Here is a 24,146-nt window from a genome sequence, read left to right as displayed (position 1 = left end):
CACTTGTTTTTTGCTGTAATTCAGCACATGATTCCCCACATGCACACACACAAAATAAACAAAACAACAAAAGCCAACCCACCACATAAAACATACCTCAGAAATCAGAGAAACCAAGGACTACAGTTTGTATGCCTTTGCTATGCAGAAAAACACTAAGTGTTGCACCCTGCATAAAACTTAAAAGTTAAGAACCTGTATTTCTTTAACTGCCAAATCCACTAACACATCTGTCTTCACACATCAGTCAGTTTCTTGCCAGACTTTAATTAAGATGTGTAAGTATTAAAATGTATACAGTTCCTCTTGATTATCTTCTCCGTGCAGGAGCATTACTCTCTCAATGGAAATGTTGACATTTTACTCCTGAATTATAAAGAACAGCTGAACCTCACTGACCTGAGATATGTGTGTATGCTTTAGTTCCGTAGAGGTAGGGCCATACAAAAAGTCCTTGATGATATCTTTTCTAGTCTTCCAGCAGCCAGTTTAATCCACACTGCTTTCACTATGGCCACTTTAATCACTTCTTCATACTTACCACTGGTAGCATACCTAGCATTGGCTGCATAGTGGTTTACAGATTTGCACTGTCTTCATGGTTAGCTTACAGAAAAGATAGCATCCACACAGAATAACAGACTTAAAAATCTTTGATAGATTTTAAAATACTTTTTAAAAGCAATAAAATAGTTTCAGCTCTTCTCTTACATCAATCCTATATTTTTATTCTCTGAAGTACAGACACTGAATTCTTTTTCCTCCTATAAATCTTCCCCTTTTTGCATTACAAATTGAAGAAGCATTTAATTTTCAAAGCTTAATTCTGATGTTAAAAAAAGAAAATATGCACTTGATATTTTTCCATGGAAAATAAAACACCCGTAGGCTCCTCTGCCTGCTATTCTGTGGATCAGCACGTCTATTCTTGTGTTGGCATTTTTTCTTCTCTTTGCAAGTCCGGCAATGCCAAGCTGCTACCACGGATACAAGCAATCCAGTATGTTACACACATGCACACACTCGTAAATGTGTGTGTGTCTACATATCCTAGCAGATTTGTTTGGAATAAATGCCTAACAGGATTTATTGTCCCGTTTTAACAGTAATCTACAATTTAACCATCATCCTAGAGCCTAGAAATTAAATGTAACTGGAAGATTGCAAGCTGTATTTAAAGTAATATTTGTTCTAGAGAAAGTTAAGTAACATGTCCTGTACTAATCTTACTAAAATCTTTCAAGAAATCTACCTGAAGTGGATTTGGCTTGAAAGCCCCTATGTTTAGGGGAACTTAATGAGTCAGAAAAGTAATTTTCTCTCATAAATACTACACTCCCATTATATACGACTTTAGTTTCCAGTTGAACTGAGCCAATTATGCTTGCTTTGGATAATTTAATTCCTGGAAGCATCAGTTTCTCAGTTTATGAAACTGATAAAGCAACCCAAAAGGCAAATTTTAGGCAAATATACATAACAAGGTAAAGATTAATAACTACAGTTTACGTAATCGTTTTAGAAAATCCTGATGTGACATCACCTCAAATTCTACCATTCTGACATAATCCCCAATTATCATCTATTTACCAATCCTGTTGAAGTCTTTTCCTCCATTTTATCTGAACCCTATGCATTTTTCTCTACCTACCACATCCCCCTATATACCAAAACTATTTTTCTGTTTTTCTATCATTTAAGGTCAGAGGCTCTGAAGCCACTGATGGACTACCACACAGATCCCTAAATAACCTGCCTAACATATTCCAGCGGTAAAACAAGGACAGCAATGTTGACCTCCCAAATGAATCAGGCCTGAGCTGCAAGAAAAGTGAACTCAAAATTAGTGGCATAACTTGGGAGGCAAGAATTTAACCTGTGCTTAAAGCAGTCTGAGGCTAGAATAAGAGACTGAATCAGGTTTCCAGAGAGTCCAATCTGCGCTCAGCTGTCACCACACTCACTACCTATCAGAAATGCTTTTGATTTTTAAGTAAGTACAAGCATTTAAAAGGTCACAATTTCTTGGAAGGCATCCTCCAATAAACAGCAGTATTTCCTGCTGTGCACTGCGATGATATGAGGTCTGGGCCTCTGCTTCAAAAGTGGGGAGATCAAGCTGGCTAATACCACCTATTACTACAGCAGTAGAGCATGAAAAACCATGCAGTGTTAGCAAAAAAGTGATGGTCTGGCTAAAGTTAGAAGACAAATCACATTCTGATTTTTTTTTTTTTTTTTACCATATTTTGATAGCCTGGAGATCATTTCTCCATCTCCATAAATAAAGCAGCCACACACAAACCTGAAACCATCTTTTGCAGGTTAGAAACAGCTAAACCATAATGCAGGCCTGCCAAAGATGAAACAAAATTAAAATATTCTGTTTGGGAGCATCCCAATACCAAAACATACAAACTATGAACCAGGGAGTGCTCTATGATAAATCATCAAGCAGAACAAAAAGGGTAGTTACATTCACACTGAAGAACAGTCGTACCACAAGCATAAGGAACAAACAATTATGAAGACCTTGTGCCTGCTGAAGAGAGCTACAATGTAATTGAATGGGAACTTTGATATCATGCATGTCTCATGCATAAGAGAGTCATCACAGGAAAAGCAGAACCAGAAGTTCGGGAGTCTGAAAAAGGAAAAACTTTAATAATTGCGAAATGTTAATGTTGGAATTAAAAATCGAAGTGCAGGCAGAGATCTCCAGAACAGCCATTAAAAAATGCGTATTTTGTGAGCTGCATATTGGTTTTAAGAATTGTCTGCAACAGGACATCTCAGATCCCTTACAGAAAACTTACAACAAAACTACAGTAAGATAGCAGCAGAGAAAGCTTCTGCTCTCAATACTCCCTTTCATATCAAAATCAGAGCTGAAAGGCTGAACACTCGCCTTCAGGGCAATGACTGACTCCTCTATTCACAAACACAAAGCATACTTCCATATGGAGTCAGTAAAAGTGCACATCTCTCAGACCATGTCCAGGTTACCTCTGCCTCTAGCTGCTGGCAAGTAGCAATGCCCCTAAACTCACACACTTGCCTATCTCCCCTGGCTGCAATGTGAAAAGCAGAACAGGAAAAAAACAGCTGAAAAATTGCACTGGATTTGTTAATTTAATAAATGCTTCAGCACAGTCTCCAAGGGCAGCTGCAAATATATCAACTTTTGCTGGGCAGTATCAGAGTTTTTTTATGGCAGCTCCTTCTGTCATAAACTCATACTGGATTTTGCCTTTGAGAATGTCTTCTCATTTCGAGATTTAAAAGAAAGAAGTGACTGAATGGCTATAACATTGGTGTCCAGATAAACAGAGAGTACAGTCTACTTCCTCCCCATGTTTAAGAAGAAGGCCTGAACTCTGCAGAACCTGTAAATACTAAAAGCATATTACATCCTTCCTCAAATATGTTCATAATGTCAAGACGCTCATCAACACCCCACCCCACCAAGAGCTATTTTCCATCCCATCAACTACTATTACATTAAATAAATAGCATCAGTACAGCTAACTAAGAGCTCCTACAAATTTCAGAGCCATTATAAAGGGTCACAAAATATTCACTTAATTTTCATTCAAGTATTTGTAAATACATAAAATTTTGCCTTTTCTGTTGTTTTTGTAACTATTTTAATACTTGAACATCACAACGGATATTTTAAGGCATGTGCAGCTAATTCAGAGGCAAAAGAAAAAAAATCTAAAGCAGCTCTATCAGGCTGAAAGCAGCAGAAACAGATCAGGCTTAAGAAACAGAAGCCAAGCATTTTGCTGCTTATTTAACTCTGCCCTCTGTGATAAGGTGTTCCCTCAGGCTTCTTCTACAACAGCACTGAATAGGAAATAGAAGGAATTTAAAACATCTTAACTGGCAGCTCAATATGTAACTCAGTATGATAACTCTGACATGAGGGCTCTCTAGAGTTGTCACCTTTTACATTTGAGACTTTCATAGACGTACTGAATGTGGCAGGCTGATCACAGCTGATGAATAAGAAACCCTGAGAAGCTGCACTTGCACAGCACTGCTGTACTGAACGGGAAGCCTGGCCCAGGACTTCTTCAGTAGCAAACTCCTGATTTACTGTGCATGCCTACTGAGGGTGATTTATTCTGCATTTGTTATGCATACTGAATGCTTAATTATCTTTATCGTGCTCAAGTTTTTAAGAGTTGCAGTGGTAAATGTATCTTTAGATTTATCTGGACTTGTGCAAAGCGTTTGACAGTGTCCCACATGACATCCTTCTCTCTAAATTGGAGAGATATCAATTTGATGGATGGACCACTCGGTGGATAAAGAACTGGCTGGATGGCCGCACACAAAGAGTTGTGGTCAATGGCTCCATGTCCAGCAGGAGACCAGTAATGAGTGGTGTCCCTCAGGGATCGGTGTTGGGACCAGTCTTGTTTAACATCTTCGTCAATGACATGGACAGTGGGATTGAGTGCGCCCTCAGCAAGTTTGCCGATGACACCAAGCTGTGTGGTCCGGCTGATATGCTGGAGGGAAGGGATGCCATCCAGAGGGACCTCGACACGCTTGTGAGGTGGGCTGATGCCAACCTTATGAAGTTCAACCACGACAAGTGCAAGGTCCTACACCTGCGTCGGAGCAATCCCAGGCACAGCTACAGACTGGGCAGAGAAGAGATTCAGAGTGGCCCTGCACAGAAGGACTTGGGGGTGCTGGTCGATGAGAAAATGAACATGAGCCGGCTTCAGTGTGCGCTCGCAGCCCAGAAAGCCAACCGTATCCTGGGCTGCATCAAAAGGAGCATGACCAGCAGGTCGAAAGAGGTGATCCTGCCCCTCTACTCTGCTCTTGTGAGACCTCACCTGGAGTATTGTGTGCAGTTCTGGTGTCCTCAACATAAAACAGACATGGAACTGCTGGAACAAGTCTAGAGGAGGGCCACGAGGATGATCAGGGGACTGGAGCACCTCCCGTATGAAGATAGGCTGAGGAAGTTGGGGCTGTTCAGCCTGGAGAAGAGAAGGCTGCATGGAGATCTCATAGCAGCCTTCCAGTATCCGAAGGGGGCCTATAGGGATGCTGGGGAGGGACTCTTCCTCAGGGACTGTGGTGACAGGACAAGGGGTAACGGGTTAAACTTAAACAGGGGAAGTTTAGATTGGATATAAGGAGGAAATTCTTTCCTGTTAGGGTGGTGAGACACTGGAATCGGTTGCCCAGGGAGGTTGTGAGTGCTCCATCCCTGGCGGTGTTCAAGGCCAGGTTGGATGAGGCCTTGTGTGGGATGGTTTAGTGTGAGGTGTCCCTGCCTATGGCAGGGGGGTTGGAACTAGATGATCTTGAGGTCCTTTCCAACCCTAACTATTCTATGATTCTATGATTCTACGATCTACAACTCCTCTAGGAAAAAAGCTAGAGCTGACAATATCTATGTGGTTAATTCCCTTAAGTAATCAGGATCAGGACCATTTATGTCTTTTGTGTCATCCAGCATTCAGATCAGTTGATAAATACAGCAGTAGGTGCAAGGTTTCTTCTGCCTTTATTTTAAGATGGGTCTCCCACTGTATAGATTGGTCAGTCTTCCTCCACACAACAAAGAAGAGATGAAGGAAACTTCACTTTCTATACCACTCCAAACATTTACAGCAAAACTATAACAGCCCTCTGACAAAAAGCAAAATGGAAGTTATCTGAACAAGAGATAAGCAACAAACCAGAAACTAATTAACTAGAGAAGGAAGCTTGGAACAAGATGGAGAGCACAGTTTGTTCTTTTATAGCAGAGCAGTCATTTTACTAAAAGGTCAAAGTAGAGCTCAGCTATACCAGGCAGTGGCCCAAACCAGGTGGGACTGCACCAGATCATGACCAAAGGCTTCTCAGACCAAAAAATAACTTTGCAAGTTAAAAATGCAGAGAACATGAATAAAAGGTGGAGAAAAATAACAGATTCCTGGTGTAGGCAACAAACTTAGGCTAAGAAAAAAACCAACCAATAAAACGCAGGCATCTTCTCTGAAAAATCGGCAAAAGGCTCTCTAACCTGCGAAATCCCCACTACCAGATATATTGCTTGGTAATGGAAGAGTTGACCAAAACATAGCAGTGGATGGGACGATAGCACATAGGAAGCATGGTAAGAAAGATTAATCTTGTCACTGGAAAATGCAAGATCAGCTAACAGAACCTATAAAAGGTATCAGTGAAAGGTGTAAGAAACCTAGTGCAATCATAGAAAATGGCACACTTCTCAAAAAGAAGTTTGGGTCAGATCATGAGACTGAATTCAGGCTACTTAAACAACCAAGAAAATCTAAACATAGCTATTAAGAGATTAATATCACCTCCTTGGTACAATAAACGAGGTATGTAAGCAGCTGATTGCCTGCAGTCTTCATTGTGGTAAAATATATTATCAATCCAAACCTGACAAGAGAAAAATAGAAGGAGGTAAGAGAACAGCTTCCCCTGGCTTTTGCTTGCATTCTACTGTGATAAAGACCTTGGGCTATTAAGAAGCAAGACCTAGCCCACCATGCACCTTCAACTGCATAAGTATTTAGTTTTGGTTCTTTGCATACTCAGTTTCTTCATTTATCATCCTGGTCGAGTGAAGCAGAGACCCATATTCAAACATGCCTCTTCCAAGATCTTATTATGAATACTACAGTCTTGGAAACACCCAGTGAAACATTTAGCAATCAAAGTAAAATTAGGAGAGAGAGAAGAACACTGCTTTCCAAGACATCTGTGTTTTATTTAACAGGAACATGGTGCATCAGTTTAGCACTGACAAAAGACAGAAAAAGCTGTGCTGTGATAGATTTCAACAAGAGATGACCATAATACTTGAATACTGTCTTTTAATTAAGGACCTCTTTAAGTGCATTAATATTGAACTTCAACACTGTTACTGTTCTGCCCTGGGGTATGCTATTAGGGAAGTGATGGCACTAAAATTATATAAGTAATGTGTTCTTATTGCCATACAGTTTGCAAAGCTTATCTAAAAAGACCATGAAAACGCACTGGAAAGCACCGGTACGGGAGTCTGGAAGGCATACAGAGTATTGGCAATAACCTAGAAAATGCCTTTGTGTACAGCCCAAACAATAGTCTTCTATTAAACTAACTGAAAGGACTCAGTGCATATAACATGTTTTTTGTTTTAAGTGCACTACAGAGCAAAGAATAAAGATGCTGAAGATTCTTAACGTAATATGCTAGAATTTGCCATAAGAAAGCAGAGACAGTTCCTGCATCCTGGATTTCAAGAGAGTGGGAGACATCCTTAAGCTTAACGAAAGCTATAAATATCACAGAAACATGAAACTACTAAAAGTTTTGCTTTTCTTCCAATAAAAAAGTCCATAAAAATTTATGTCACTATCTGTTACATGAAAGGTGTCCCAGATATTAGCACCTGATAAAGACGATGAAGAAAATAAAAAGCTTCAGAGAATGGAAATTTAAAAACAAAAGGAACATTTTATGCATGGATCAGAGCAAGTGGCAAACACAAGTCACTTCCTGCTTTGAAGGTCTTATATTCTGAGAGGCTGGAGGGAGTTTGTGTTGCTAGAAGAACACATTAGTCCTTCCACAGAAGGAGCATGCTGAACATGAAACTGATGGTGACGCTTAGGCTGTGAGTTCAGACACAGGAGGCAAATATGAAAGAAGGCACCTGAAAGGAATTAAAGTGGGCAGATGAGGCTCCTGAGAACCTGGGCTGAACTAACAGACTGAATGCACACAGTGACAGTACATGCTTTGCTACATATCAGAGAGAAAAAAACATTCCTGGACTTACTCAGATGTATATGTACCTGATTAAATACTTTGCTTACAGCAACAGTCCATGGCTGAACAATGGCTGTACAACACAGCAAAATGAGCTGAGTTATTGCAGGGGAAGGACAATTAAGTGCCTACTGTCAAGCACATGAAGGAGAGTCCACAACTTTCTAGTCTAAGCTGCGTCCTGAAGAATTCTGGCACTTCATAACAAGCAAAGCTCCTACAACATTTGAAAGGCAGATTTCAGGAACCAGGTCAATGCTCAGCAACGTGCTATTTGTATCTTAAGCATAAGGATGGTTTTATTTTTCTAAGCAGATGCACACTATCAGGTCAACAGAAACTGTCCAACAAAAATGGGCTGTTTCCCTTTTCTCCACTTTTGAAGTACATTCCCTACCCTTTCTGTAAATGATGACCCACATGCTGTACTAGCATACTGTGTATTTTTGGGGCAATAACTAAAACATAAGTCAAGATTTTGTATGGACTGAGACTCAGGATTCTTGTAAACAAACATGCTACTTTCCATCTCAAAGGTTTTTAACAGTCATGCCTTATTTTTAATTGAAACAGATGTTCCAAAAACAAGGCAGTAACTTTGGCTATATATGGATGCAGCTAGCATTTTAAAGGACTTCACGGCATCCAAGCAACAGGAGAGGACTGCAGCCTCCCATGTTGGTATCTCAGAATTCATCTCTCACAACTCTACTTGACTAAGGGATAAACTTGCATTCGTTAGAATTGTAATGGTTACACTTTAGTATTCGCCACCCAAGGATCAGCCTGGCATTCAGGCTTTGTACAATGACAAAACCTAGTATCAGATTATTATGATTTTAATCCTGCAGCTTCTCTAAAGCCAAACATTATCATCTGAACATATTAATGTTTGTTCTATTCACTCCATGATTCTCTTGGTGACTGTAATTCTGACATACCCTTAGCAGTAACTGGGCTCTTTTCCACATATTTGCAAGATGACTGTCCTTTCTGTACATTCATTTAGCTTGATACGATGTCACACCATATAATGATTCTCCTCAGTGCTAACCATATTCCTGGTTAATTCCACCTTCATGTAGGCAGACTTTCTCCCAACACCACCAGCCTCAGGAACATACTCTAAAGGTACTTCAAATACATGAAACTGTACTTTGTGTCTCAAGTATGCTTTGATATGTTCTTCTATCCAACTCTTTGCTATGTACTTTTTCACACAACAACCATTCCAAATTCTATTTAAAAAAAACCCCACAACTATTTACAGTATGAGTGCATCCCTTCACTTTCCTAAGGTTTCATCTAAAAATTAATAAAATAATTAAGGCTGAAATCCTTAATTAAATTAAATTGGAGAAGAACTGGATTTCAGTCAGGACTTTTTAACAGAATTGTTCCCTTCCTTCATCATTGCCCAGCCACATCCAAACGCAGGTCTTAAGCCATGCAGAAGCCAGGACACTTACATATATTCACTCAAAAATTGCTTATTTTACAGTGATAGTTTAGATTAGACTAATCCTTTCCTTTACCCTCCTTTTCAATTCAAACAAATAAAGGCTCTTTCCAAACACTTCAGATAGATTTGATTGCAAGGACAGGAAAATATCTGTGTGACAACAGCCTGGAACAGACAATTTTTGTGCCCACAGAGCCAGGATGCTAGCTAATTATTTAAGTCTCATTGAGCATGGCCAAACAGCAGTAAATCAAAAAACTGCAAGAAAAACAGGAAGTGTGAACGATGTAGTGAATTATATATATATAAAAAAAAAAAGCATTGGCAATATTCATACTTACAGGCTGAGGCTGTTCTGCAATACAGCAGTTGAAGCACAACCAAAACTCACTCATTGTTCACAGTCTGCAGCAGGAACACAGATGAAAAGCAGCACTTCGTAAATCTGTCTTCAGGTAGCAAGTCTTTTAAAGGTTCCAATGTGAAAATCTTTTCTTGTTGAGCTCTTCCCCAAAGACAAGTCAGTCCCAGGACAAACAACTTCAAGGCAAAAAGTTATTTTGGAGTCTTCTTTCAGAAGGTTGGTCCCAGCACCACAGAAATGTTACATATGCTTCTTTGGTCCTTAGCGTTATGTGAACCTGAAAGCAGAAGTACACTGCATAAAAAACTAAGAACATATAGAATCTCATGCTCCAAGCCACTCACCCCAGTGATTTCTTAGCAGTATCTTGAACCACAGACTGAGAGACACTAGCAAACAGGTCATGTGCTTATGTCTAGTGTGAATACCAAAAATGGCATATACCATAAATCTGTATGAGTCTTATATTCCAGCTTTTGTTAGATGAAATGATATCAAGAACTGGTGTCTAATCTCTTGCTGGTCACCTCCGTTTGATCTAACTTTCAAGTGTCATTTTAGGAAGTGACAACTGCCCACATACCCTTTAAACTTCTTAGGGAATTTTGCCTGTTGACACTATATTTCTCAATGGAAAAGTTACCCAGTCCATTCACAGAGCGAGGTTTAAACAGTAACTTAATCCTGTCACACAGCTGTCAAATAAAGGCATGCTTTTCTAAACAGTGATGAAATAAATGAATTTCTGCATTTGGAAAATTTGCAAAATGGCTGGACTTGGTCAACTGAAGGTAATTTCATTCCACTCACTTTACCTTCCTGCTTCATATTAAGTTGGCTTCAAAATAGCAGACTACTTGTAGAATTTAAAACCATTTCCTTAAACCTCTAGAATTCCTCATGCGGAGCAACTGAGACCCCAGATTCCAGCCATTCCTTTGCTAAAATAATGTTTATTGGTTAATCTCCAATCCAGTTTCTTTCAGCAAGAGTGCAATAAAAATTCCTGTGAGATTTCACCCTGGTCATTTATCTTGGCATCTCTCAAATTCTACTTGCAGAGAAAGTGAGATAATGAGTATTCAGAAATTTTTTACATGCATGCTCCTTAATAAGTCTATATAAAACAGCATTTTTATTAATAGAAATATGTGCTTAATTATGCATCATTCTTTGTGTAAAATTCCTCACAGAATGAAGTGGTTTGCAGACTCCACGGGATACATAAGCTGCAGATACATATACATACACATTTGTGATGGAGCAGTTCCACTTAGCTATTGCCTTTAACAGCTCTCTACATGCCAAGCACATACACAAGTAGGCTTCTCATGTACTATACACATGCCAAGTTACTGTTCTGCGCAGCCACTACTAGCTAGGTACATGCCAGGACTGTTGGCTACAATGCACACATACAAATACAGTAGCACCTTTCCCATACTAAGAAGTCCAAAGCCCCTGGGAAGTTTTCCCACTTCTTACCTTGTAAGAGACTAACACAGGCACTTCAAGAAATCAATGTATACTGCCGTAACATCATTTAAGTAGCAAAACCCCAGGAAAAGTACCTGCCTCTCCTAGCGTTGAAAAAACTACTGGTAATGTTTAAGTTTACATGCCTGCTATTTCTTGCCCGAAGACCAGAATAGAAGGGGGGAAAAATGCTTTGCTAGCTTTTCCTACCACTGACACCATAAAAAGCAAAGCAATTCTATTAAACAGAACACCTTGAGGGTAAGAAAGCAAACTAAAACACCCTCCACCCCACCCCCCAAAAAAGAAAATAAAATAAATCCTTCTACACAAACTTTCTTTTATCAAATACTTCAAAAAAGGGTCTTAGTACAGTGCTAATATAACTATTTTCACTATTTAAAAAGATTTCTTTCTGCCTCAAAGATGATCATCTAAATGCTATACACATGTCAAGAAGCTGCAACAAAGCTAACAATGAACAGTGTGAAATCCAAGAATGAATATGAAAGTCTCTAAGGAAGTTTTTACCTCATAATTAGGTAGCTTCACATTATTTTCTCAATTCTTCTGGTTACTGTAAATTTTATGAATTTTAAATAACAAGAACTGCACTAATGTAAAAAGGCTTGATAAGAAAATACTGTTCTCTACAGTTTCAGAATTTGCATGAATTCTTTTCTGAAGCTGATTCAACAAGTAGCAAAACTGGAACCAAAATGTGGTTAACTACTGTTAAACACTTAACAATTGACAGTTTTAGACCAGTAATTGCACATCTTATCTCTCCTTAAAATTTGGTGAATTTTATTCTGAGAATTTAGGGTCCACGTTGTTCTGAAACACAGCAGTGCTTCCCCCAGTGCCAGCTGCTCAGAAAAACTGAGAAAGCAAGTATGAAAAGTTAAAGCATTTTGAAATCTGATGCGCTGTAACCTGCCACAGCTGTAAAAAGACACATCACAGTGGGCTTCTCTTGCTGCATGAGCGACCCAATATTTGGATTTGCAACTCCTGAAAGTGTGACACTTGTATCATTGCTTCCCCACAGGCTCTTTTTTGATAAAATCAAGATTTAACATAACAAATTCTTGTTCTCACAAAGGGTTAACTTCCAACCTGCTGTTACACCTGTGTACTTGTACTTGGGAAAGGCATGGAATCTCCTCTGCTGATCCATCTCCTCATCTGTTCAGGGATAGTTAGCATTCTCTCCTCCAGCTCACTGCAGCATTAAGCACTCCGTTGAGCTGAAGCCCTGGGAAAAAAACCTGAGCATGCTCTTGTGAGCCTGGAAGAATCCTCCTGGTTACAACATACTCAAGGGTGGAGAAGACCTCCAGCCAGACGCTCTCAGCATGTAGGACTTGTGTCCTCCAGGACAGAGTTGTCTTTGCAACTGACTCCCCTCCTCACATCAAAAGCTGCTGAATAACGAAGTGAAGCTAGAGATCATGATAACAGTCTGATAACATGTTCATTCTTAAAAATGTATTTTATCTTTTATAGCCTATATAACACCACATTTGCCTTTATCTCCATGGCTGTACGATCAGTACCAAGCAGTTTTTCAATCTGTTGCCTTTTAATTAGAAAAAGAGATGGTGGAAGAACCTATCTGTAAGTCTGAAGAAAACTGATAGTAACTGCACCCCTTAAAAAGCAAATAAAACTTATCACTATTTGTTGCAGCACTGCAATTTTATACACCCCCACTCTGTTAAACGAACGATTTTCAAGGCCAAGTTAATATAAAAGATCAGGTACAAATGTGCCGCACCATAACTGAAAGTAAAAGCGATTAAACTGAAGTAAAAAGGTATATCAGCACTGCAAGGCCAACAGCAACACACTAGGACTTCTCTTATGCTGCTAATTATTTGTTTAAAGAATAAGTTGAAACAGGAAAATTCTGCTGTTCTTTTCCAAATTATTGGTTATAAAGAAAGAAAGAAGAAAGCACCATACCGACCTACAGCTACCAGTCAGGTAATTATGTAGTTAACAGCCCACTAGGATTCTCTTGAGAAAGTATTCCTGGGAAGCCTGGAACTGCACTCCAAACTTAGCTGCAATTAATGAGATCCCAAAACATACTTCACGGCTAGTTCTCTACTTTGTAGGACCAAGGTTTTTAATATGGCACTGTTTGCACTTATTGCTGCCTTTGTCTGTGTAGACTTTCCAGATGAAGGTGACAACAGAGGGTAAAAGAACAGAGTTCAAGACAATAGCTCTATCACTCTTTGTTTTCACTCTTTACACAGTTTAGGGTGCTCAGAGCAGAACACCATACCACTCATGCTGAAAAGACAAGGTGCTTACTCTGTTTGAACCAGAAAGTTAGTCAGTAATGAATGGTGAAACACCTACTTACTTTTGCCTATTTAAATTTTCTGAACTCCGAATGAGACTTAATTTAGGGTGTACAATTCACAATGCAAGAACACACAGGCTGTCACATTTTAAGGCTTTATGTACAACTTCAATTTCATAACATTTATAAAACTTTTCAGTAGTATGAAGAAATTAAGATATTAAAAAAGATACATTGTTTAAAATTTGCAATGAAACCCAAGATTCAGAACTCAAAGCTTATTCTACAGTAGCTGATTTAATATAGAACCCACAACTACAGCTTATTGTTAAATACCAGTCATTAAGGTAAAGTGCGAACATTGCAGTAACAGATAGTAGGCGTGGAGCACATTCTCTTATAGTATCGGCGATTTTTCTTATTAAAGCAGTATTAACATTTCTGTAGGAAATAAACAGAACAGGACAGGAGGAAGGGCAAAAAAAGAAATCAATTTCCCCTCCAAGCTCTTCATGTTTACTGGCAAAAAGCAGGATAGAGAACATTTATTTACCTTAGTTGATCCCAACAGGAATATGCTGCATGCTGTGGAGGGTCACTTAGAATAAACGTGCTTATTAATTATATTGCTTAAGAGCTGACGCTGTTTAAAAAAAAAAAAACATCTATAAAGCTCCTTTTAAGGGTGAGCCCTCTATATCCTCTGACTGCATACTGTTCACTGTGGCTTCAAACAGGAAGTGCAGTAACAACGCTCTTTGACAATTAGTTGAAGCAAATAAAACCACAGGAAGAGAAAGAAAATAACTGCAGGTGTTTAACTAGACTTGCTCCAAAGCTCAGACTACTATTTAGGGAGAGAGAAAAAAAAATAATTAAAAACTGAAGCATGCACAAGGTCATAACTAGGCATGCCATGCCATGGTATGTCATGACATGATGCAATATGACATGCTCATGTATGCACAAAGTCATAACCAGGACTACTACTAGTTTTTTAGTCTCAATTTTCAAGGAAAAAAAATATAATTATTCTTGATATGGAAGTATCATTCCATAAAGGACACTTTTTTCCCTTAAAGGCTCTGAACAGTTAGCACTTGCTTCAATCCTGCAAGCTGCTAAGTAGAAAATAATTATTTTAGAGTGAATTTTTCAGACTTCTTCAGTATTTTTCAGTTTAAATCTCTAGTGTAGCAATACTGTTTCCTCTTGCTGCTTACCAGATACAGTCAAGTGGCAGCAAGAAGTGAGGGGGAAGGGAGATGATTAAGGTGTGACCAAACCAACAGAGAGGTTATGCTGGTGCCTGCTTCCATACACTTGGAGCTGTAGCAACTGGTGGTTCTCAAAGGAAGTGAGAAGTGTTTAGTCACTTGCCAGTCTCTTTTTTTGAAATAAAACAATAGAGTTTTTCAACTAACATGACCTACAGGGAAATTGCCTTCATGCATGAATTCTAAATCAGAAACTACCTCACCACAGCAGTGCACTTGCAGAAGCACTCTTCCTCCCTTTCCACCTAGCAGAGCAGGCACTTGTGGGGACTTTGGCACTGCTTTTAATGCACCAATTATCTTTTTTGCTTTCAGATCCTGAGAAACCTGAGCTGCAAGTAACTCTTGCCAAAGGACAACATTCAGCATCTACATAGGCTGAGATCTTTTTCACTTCCTCATAACCTTCCCCATTCCCATATCTATTCCTCCCCACCCCCAAGTTCTTCAGGATTTAGTTTTAAGACATCGAAGAAGCTTCTTCAAAATTTGAGTTAGATTTTCTTGTGCATTTTCAAGCCTGGAACACATAGGTCCTGACTCTGAAAGAAGTTACTTTGTTCATGTCTTTATGATACAGTTTTGAACATTACAACTAAAGATATTTATAAGATTTTATTATAGTGTATTACTTTGGGATTATTAGCCATTTGGAGTCAAGGGTTGGGTTTTTTTTGGCTCTATTTATGCTGAAATGGTTTTCATTAGCGTATTTCCTTAAGTAACTTCAGAATAGGTTGTACTTCGAATCAATCTCAACACAAATTAACAGCCATGAACAACTACATATTACGAGAGTACTCTGTGTCTGAATTAAGTTTCAAACCACAAGTTTCCCCACAACAATGTACCCATCTGAGAAAATATATGGGAAGAAGGCAAAAGATATAGGAAGAGAACCACAGCAAGTCCATAAGGAGAAATAGTAGGCTTTTCATATCAGGTCACTGACATTGTGAGAGCGAGCTGTAAAGCAGGTGAATGAGGGAAAGTACGCCTTTTGGTCAAGGAAAGAACTCATGCAGTGTGACAGTGAACACATAGTTTGCAAGTGCCAGCTGGGAGCTTAAAGCAGAGAGCCTTCGAATATTTTTAAGACATCTTGATAGTGTGAAGCTCAAACATTTGTTTTATCAATTACAAGTGACCTGTCCCCTCTGCCCCAGTTGTTTTTTCAGTTAAGTGGCCATGCCCTTGAAAACTCCTTACTTCTTTGTGCACAAAACTAACACGTGAAAAAAAAGTATTACACTGGTCACACTAAAATTACCTGTGCCCAGTCTGAAACAGAAAAGCAGTTTTTCAGGACCAAACCAAGTTTAAAGCACAATACTGTGTCAGTGACTTAGTAGTGCAGGTAACCTTTCCCCTAGCACTGACATTTCAAAGCTTCCTGTGTCTTCAACTAATAATTGCTTTCAATATGCATGGGTTGAATGCAGCCTTCTGAAACAGCTGATACATAGCTCAGATTATTTCCCACACATACATGCAGACAGGAACCCACTTCTCTGAAAACTGCAGCACAGAACATCTAATAGCTCTGTACTATGAAAATGTAGAAAGACTAACAGAAAACTAATCATCCAGTTTTATTTACTACATAGCAGGAAGACAAACTAAAGACAAATTAAATATGTTTTGTCCTACATAAATGACAGTCTAGGCATAATTTATTTTGCCCTACCTACAAAACCAGTGAGTTAAGAACACTTGAGAAGCCCTTGAGAATCCACTCCTACAACAGAGGAAATCTGATTTCATATTGCCTGCTCATTCACATTAAAAGGATAAATAAATTTTGTGAGTCAAACTTCCAACTGGTGTATACCATTATCTTCTTAAGTGGCAAGCCCTACTGAAGGTAACACAAAAGAAGACTTTTCTCAGGCAGTCTCCTTGTTAATTCTTGCAGGTAACAGCAGCCAGAAAGATGGATGCATTTAAAGATATTTGCCATAGCTATATGTGCTTTCAAAAGAGAGCTAGTTTGTATTAAGGAGAACAACTACAAATTGAATAAAGTTTCTAGGGTCAGATGCTAAAGAAAGATTTCATGTGTCAGGGCTGCAGCCAGTATGAAATGACATTTTGCAGGTCAACAGCACGTTGTATTTTCCTGAAACACTCATTTTTTTTCAAACTGAATGAGATTTAGGGATGAAAGAAAACTCTTCAGGAGATTTTTTTCCTCTACAGTGGTTCACACTAAGCCATTACATTTTCACAAGTAGACACAGCTCATTAGTAGCAATAATACCAGTACCAATAGTGGGCTGTTTCACAGAAAAAAATACTGTAATATATCTTATTTTGGGACCACCTTCAGACTGCAGTCTGATTCAAATACTATATATTAACTGAGAGGAATTATTGCTTTTTTCTTCTCCCTCCCACAGATTAAAAATCACTGCAAATGATCCTTAATATAAAGCTGAATTTGAGTACTTAGCCTGTGGAAGAAATACTTGACCACAGAGAGCTCTTGAATGTCTTTTGCAAAATGGTGATAAAATATTTATCCCACAATCAAAGGCAAGGGTACGAAAAAATGTAACTGCAAACAAAATCTTGAAAATCCTCACCCATTTTCATTTTGTGATAGGTATTGCCTTTTTTTTTTTTTTTTTAAGTGCAGATCAAGTTTATTGTTTGGCAAGCATGTGCTGGACGCACCTACTCTAAGTGAAGAGTGCTTTGTTTCAGGCATCACCAGCAAGGAGGTCTGACTGCAGTCAGCCCCACAGCACAAACCCTGAGAACTGTGATAGGCCCTATCTCCACAGGGACTAAGGAATCTAGGCCATGTACTAGTACTAACAGTACTAGCCCGAGCTGGGACTAGACAAACTGCTACAGCTGCATACTTGCAGATACACCACAGCAAGGTTTAACCATAAGCAATCACTTTACAATATAAGTATCTGTAGCCCTACTCCCCGCCCCTCCCCTGGTCCCCCATCCCACTGAACTCTTCTGTACAGCAACAGTCCGGACACGAGTGATCTACGCCTTGAGTAGGGACATGACTCAAGGTTGAGAGGCTGAGAGACCCCTCAACCAGCATCTGATACCAGCAACAAGGTAAGTCATGTTTTACACTAGACCTAGAAGTATCACAGAACCATAGAGTATCTAGAGTATTCTAGATAATCACAGACTTGGAAGGGAGCCATAAAAATCATCAAGTCCAACTCCCTGCTCCTCAAAGGACTACCTAAAACTAAACTATCTGATTAAGAGTGTTGTCCAGATGCTCCTTGTACTCTGCCAGGCATTACACTATGACCACTTCCCTGGAGTTGGTTCCAGTGACCGACCACACTCCTGGTGAAGAATTTTTTCTTAATGTCTAATCTGAACTGTCGCTAATGCAGCTTTAGTCTATTTCCTCGTATCCTATTGCTGGTCATCAGCTGAGAGGAGATCAGCAGCTCCCCTCTGCTGCCCACCTTGAGAAAGTTGTAGTCTGCAACCAGGTCACCCCTCAGCCTTCTCCAAACTGAACAAACCAAGTGATATCATCTGCTCCCCCCAAATCTTGCCCATGAGACCTTTCACCATTTTGGTCACCCTCCTCTGGAAACCCTCTCTAATACTCTGAAGTCCTTCTTACACGGAGGTGCCCACAACTGAGCCAGTGCTTGAGGTGGAGCTGTACCAGAGCACTGTGGAGTGAGACACTCACCTCCCTCAGATGGCTAGCAATGCTCTGCTTGATGCATCCTAGGACATGGTTCGTCCTTTTGACTGCCAAGGCACACACTGTTGACTCATATTCAACTTGCCATCAGCCCAAATGCCCAGATCTCTCTCTGCAGGGCTGCTCTCCAGCCTCTCATCCCCCAGGATGTATATATGCATAACCATATATATGCCCTGCCCAGGTAGAGAATCTGGCACTTGCTCTTGCTAAATTGTATACAGTTCATGATTACCTAACTCTCTAGTCTATCAGATCTCTCAGCAAGGCCTCTCTACCCTGGAGGGAATAAACATCTCCTCCTGATGTAGTATCACCAGCAAAATTCCTTAATGTACATTTGACTTTCACACCCAGGTAATTTACAAAAAATATTGAAGCGCACTGACCCTAAAATTGGCCCCTAGGGAACCCCACTGGTGACTGGCCACCAGCCTGATGTGACCCCTATGTACTATAACCCTTTGAGCCTACCCATCAGCCAATTGCTCATCCACTGTATTATGGACTTGCCTAGCCATATGCTTACGTTTTAACCAGAAGGATACTGTGAGACACAGTATCAAAAGCTTTGGTAAAATCCACTGGCTTCCCCGGTCAACTAAATAGCTGCCCTTGTCATAAAAGGGAATTAGGATGGTTAAGCAGGACTTTCCAGTCAGGAACCTATGCTGACTATAACCAATGACTGTGTTGTCTTTCAAGTGTTTTTCAGTAACTTCCAGAATAACCTCCATAACTTTACCAGGCCCTGAAGTGAGACTGACAGGCCTGTAATTATCAGGGTCTTCCTTCTCACCCTTCATGAAAATTGGATTGATTAAATAACTGCTTAATTACCATTCTATTATTGCTTTACTGATTACCATTTAATTTTCATTCAGTCACTGATTATCATTTGACAATCATAATTTAATCATTAATAAAACCCTTTTTAAGCTAACCCCATAACAATGTCTTTTCTTAATAATTCACCTGCAACAAGTCTTTTTACACACTAGACAACATGAACAACTCGATCGAAGTTTAACTAAAGTTAATGAAGTTTAAGAAACTTCAAAAAAGGTAGAGAGATGTGAAATTTTAAACCCAAAACACACTATATCGTGTGTAGAAAAATAGCCAAGCAGATAGCCAACTGTAAATAAAACATGCTGCACAAGACAAATCTCCAATGCTGAACTGCAGTTTCAGTGGAGATACGAAATTATTGATCCAGTTAAGAAACAAAGTGCTCAACAAAAAACAAGTTTCCAGATGTTCCAGAAACATTTTAACAAAGTAAGTACTCTAAGCAGAATAGTTACTGCTGTTCTGAAATCTGAATGCACAGGAAGCTAAATTGTCTCCTCAGAAATGGCATGCCTATCTTGCCAAGAAACACTGAATTGTGTTCCCTGTGTACCCACAAAAACCTCAAGGCCATTCCTGCTAAAAATGCTCATTTGGAAAATGCCCTGCAGTTCATATCTTAGTGGTGGTGAAGCCACCTGAAGTTCTACTGCCAGTGTAAAATACTATAAATCTCAAATGGTTTGGCTTTCTTAAAAAATGCCTATGTATACAGTGGCATATGGCTTACCTATATTGGTAGGCATCCAGTGAGCAGGAAAACCTAAAGTAAAGGTTTGTCAAAGCTAAGATTTATTTTTCCAGTGAGTTTCATATTTATAAATGCTACATAGGTTAATTTCACCTCCCTAAACTGAAAGCTGCTGACAAAACCAGAGGCAACTTGCAATGCTTGCCTACAAAATATGAATGAAACTTTATGTACCTCAATTCTTAGTCAATAGCTTGCTATAAGGAAATAAATAGGCAATGTGAAAAGTGTACTCCGACACCAAATAACCACTGGATTACACTATTTGAACTCCACAATGAACTTCTAATTATATTAACTACAGCTATTCAAAATCATATTCTCATAAACCAGACAATAGACAGAAAATACCCACATAGCATGTAATTATAAATTTTACTTCCATATGTCCTCTTAAAACCCAGGTATATCTGGATGTAAATTCAGTCTGACAACAATTTAAAGAACTTTCATTAATAAATTGCAGGGAGTATCCTATGTTACAAACTATCCAATCTTACCTAAGACCCTACTAACAGAATGTTAGTTAAAAAACGTTTCACAACAAACAACTGTTCCTGTAAATTCTGAGTTCTGGTGGGTTTTTTGTTTGCTGTGTTTGATGGTGTTGGGTTTTTTCTTGTTGGGGGGTTTTAAGAAAAAAATTTCAATTTCAGTTTCTAAAACCATGAAAAACCCTCCTGTGGAATGAACTGTGATAAATACAACCATTCCTCAGACCTGGAGCAGCTTCTTGGCTGAGGGCACAGGAGGGTGGGTGGGAGCAGCCACTGGGCATCCAGCTTGCTGTGGGCAGACCAGCCCTCCTCAGTGAGCAACCCCTTGGTCAGAGATCTCTGTTCAGTTTCCCTACCCCTAGGGTAAGGCCTCACTGCTGTTACACACATCTACAAGCCCCTTCAGTGCAAATAACAAAATTTTTTAAAAAGCTGGAGGAGTTAACAGACAGATACTTAGATTACCAAGGTTTTCTTTTTCTCACCAGTAAAAAACCTGATTCACCTGCACCACATTTATTAGTTTATTCTGACTGCAAAAGTGCTTCAGCCAGTTGGCTCTGACATACTCATGCATCTGATGTTAATTCTCTTCCTTAAAAACTGCTTTTTAATTGCTTTCAAGCATATTGTGCACTGGAAATGAACTTCCTATTCTTTCTCCAATACGTTCTAGAGTAAGCTCATGTCACACAATAAAAATTAGATTCACTACTACATGACATTTGCAAGGCAGCATCATGCCAGATATTCAACACAAGCTGGTTGAAAATCAATCACAACAGTACTTTTTCCTCCTAAAAGAAGCAGCTGGGTTGGGCAGAAGACACCCAAAGACATTAAGAATCACATGAAAGGAGAGTAACTGTCCAGATCCAACCTCAACCCCACCAGTGACTGAGACCCTCAGCCACACTGCAAATGGTTTTGCTTTACACACAAGAATGCTGCAGCACAGAAAACAAGCCATTCTAGAGCAGAAAGCACAGAGAGATGTAAATCTGTTCTGATTTAAAGATTTAAACAGCATGACATTTTTTTCTTAATTTTACCTTCACAGTCACTAGTTTGTTGACCTTCGTGTTGGCAGAAAATGTATTTTGTACACTAGAACTCCACTTGCAGCAAAGCTATCTGCTTCTCAATCACAGAATCATAGAATAGTTAGGGTTGGAAAGGACCTCAAGATCATCTAGTTCCAACCCCCCTGCCATAGGCAGGGACACCTCACACTAAACCATCCCACACAAGGCTTCGTCCAACCTGGCCTTGAACACCGCCAGGGATGGAGCACTCACAACCCCCATGGGCAACCCATTCCAGTGTCTCACCACCCTAACAGGAAAGAATTTCCTCCTTATATCCAATCTAAACTTCCCCTGTTTAAGTTTTAACCCGTTACCCCTTGTCCTGTCACTACAGTCCCTAATGAAGAGTCCCTCCCCAGCATCCCTATAGGCCCCCTTCAGGTACTGGAAGGTTGCTATTAGGTCTCCACGCAGCCTTCTCTTCTCCAGGATGAACAGCCCCAGCTTCCTCAGCCTATCTTCATACGGGAGCTGCTCCAGTCCCCTGATCATCCTCGTGACCCTCCTCTGGACTTGTTCCAGCAGTTCCATGTCCTTTTTATGTTGAGGACACCAGAACTGCACACAATACTCCAGGTGAGGTCTCATGACAGCAGAGTAGAGGGGCAGGATCACCTCCTTCGACCTGCTGGTTACGCTCCCTTTGATGCAGCCCAGGATACGGTTGGCTTTCTGGGCTGCGAGCGCACACTGAAGCCGGCTCATGTTCATTTTCTCATCGACCAACACCCCCAAGTCCTTCTGTGCAGGGCCGCTCTGAATCTCTTCTCTGCCCAGTCTGTAGCTGTGCCTGGGATTGCTCCGACGCAGGTGTTGGACCTTGCACTTGTCGTGGTTGAACTTCATAAGGTTGGCATCAGCCCACCTCACAAGCGTGTCGAGGTCCCTCTGGATGGCATCCCTTCCCTCCAGCATATCAGCCAGACCACACAGCTTGGTGTCATCGGCAAACTTGCTGAGGGCGCACTCAATCCCACTGTCCATGTCATTGACAAAGATGTTAAACAAGACTGGTCCCAACACCGATCCCTGAGGGACACCACTCATTACTGGTCTCCTGCTGGACATGGAGCCATTGACCACAACTCTTTGTGTGCGGCCAGCCAGCCAGTTCTTTATCCACCGAGTGGTCCATCCATCAAATTGATATCTCTCCAATTTAGAGAGAAGCATGTCGTGTGGGACAGTGTCAAATGCTTTGCACAAGTGCAGGTAGATGACATCTACTGCTTTACCCTCAAAAAACCAGTATTTTCTATCATGCTACTGGGTGTTCAGAAACATATGTTGTGAACACAGTCAACCACAGTGCTTGTACTACCTGGAATCTTAACTAGGCTCTGGCTTCGTTAAATAAAAACTAACGAGCTGTCCAGCTCTTTCTATCAGGCTTGGTTTCCAAGACTGCCTGGAAAGCTCTATTTTGGATTATCAAGTAGCTACACAACATCACAAGACCTTCCCAGAAAACAACCCTCCCTCCCCACCCAAAAAAAAACCCACCAAAAACCACACCAAATAAAAAAATCCCACAAAACATATGTAAAACAACCACACCACAATCATCCCCTCTTCCAGATGAAAGTACTTCATTCTTTAGCTCAAAGCCAGACAGCATTTGCTGCTTACTTCCTCCTAGCTTCCTAGTAGTTTTCAGTTACAGTTATGTTCCTACACTACAATTTCTGCCTTTGAAAGTCTTTTATCTGTGAATTATACTATTATACTTGCACAAATAACCTCATAAAAAAAGAAATCAGAAAACCTGTTTATGAAAGAAAGAAAAAAAAAGAAGTAACCAAGAACACACTGGATATAGAACTAGATTTGCCATTTGTTACATACACTATGTCTATAGAAGGAAGACGTTGGTGCTCATTTGTCTCAGATGTAGTTTCATGCATAATCATTGTGCTGCATTTAACTCATTTCTCATGCGGGCACCTCAGGAGGTGCCAAACGTGCCTGCATGAAAGACAGCTTTCACAAGTGGAGTTGTGGTACCCATGCCAGACAGGACTCCAGAGGAGACTACGAAAAAGGAGTCTGGACTAGCTAGAATAGCTTCCACACACAGACATGACCCAGACTCACCTAACCTCACAGCACAAACCCATCCCAAATGTCCCCTTCCTTGCCTCTCACGTGCTCTGTACCTCACACCCTGCATAGGCATCTGTGTGGAAAAGGGAACTGATTTGTGCACAGGCGGTACTTCCGCATCAAGAACTAGCTCTAATTTTATTTTTAAGGAAATAGCCTGCAATGCAGTATATTGTCATCTTGCATAAAGGAATCAAAGCTGCATGATGTCAAAAGCACAGTAACCACCTCCAGGTTATAGTAACAATAACAACAAAATACCTGGACTTAAAGGATCTGGGTTTTTTTGCTTTCTTATTCTAGGACCTTCAGGCATGAAATGCATTTATGTGTACAGTGCTATTATAAAACACATTTATTTGTCAATAACTAGTAACCATAATCTCAAGAGAAGTTCAGAACACACAGCCAACTCAGACACTTCCGTATGACACTTCTGTGTCAATTTCAGAGAAA

At 40.0% G+C, this 24,146-nt stretch overlaps 1 protein-coding gene across 6 annotated transcripts in view; it reads right to left on the bottom strand.

The window, feature by feature from the left end:
* Nucleotides 1-24,146, bottom strand: part of CDC42SE2 (CDC42 small effector 2) — an 86,781-nt gene that overhangs the window by 23,602 nt on the left and 39,033 nt on the right. For 5 of the 6 annotated variants that reach the window (XM_065662704.1, XM_065662708.1, XM_065662706.1 and 2 more), the window contains one exon: nt 9,604-9,903. In XM_065662704.1, the coding sequence (XP_065518776.1) occupies nt 9,604-9,657 (54 nt within the window). In that variant the 5' untranslated portion in view covers nt 9,658-9,903. Of the gene's footprint in view, nt 1-9,603; nt 9,904-13,972; nt 14,142-24,146 lie in introns of those variants that run through there. The other variant, XM_065662710.1, reaches the window with a different exon arrangement.

Source organism: Lathamus discolor, chromosome Z, assembly GCF_037157495.1.
Source record: "Lathamus discolor isolate bLatDis1 chromosome Z, bLatDis1.hap1, whole genome shotgun sequence".
Taxonomy (NCBI): Eukaryota; Metazoa; Chordata; class Aves; order Psittaciformes; family Psittacidae; genus Lathamus; species Lathamus discolor.
Note: the sequence above shows the minus strand (reverse complement) of the source record. Positions and strands in the feature narration are given on the sequence as shown.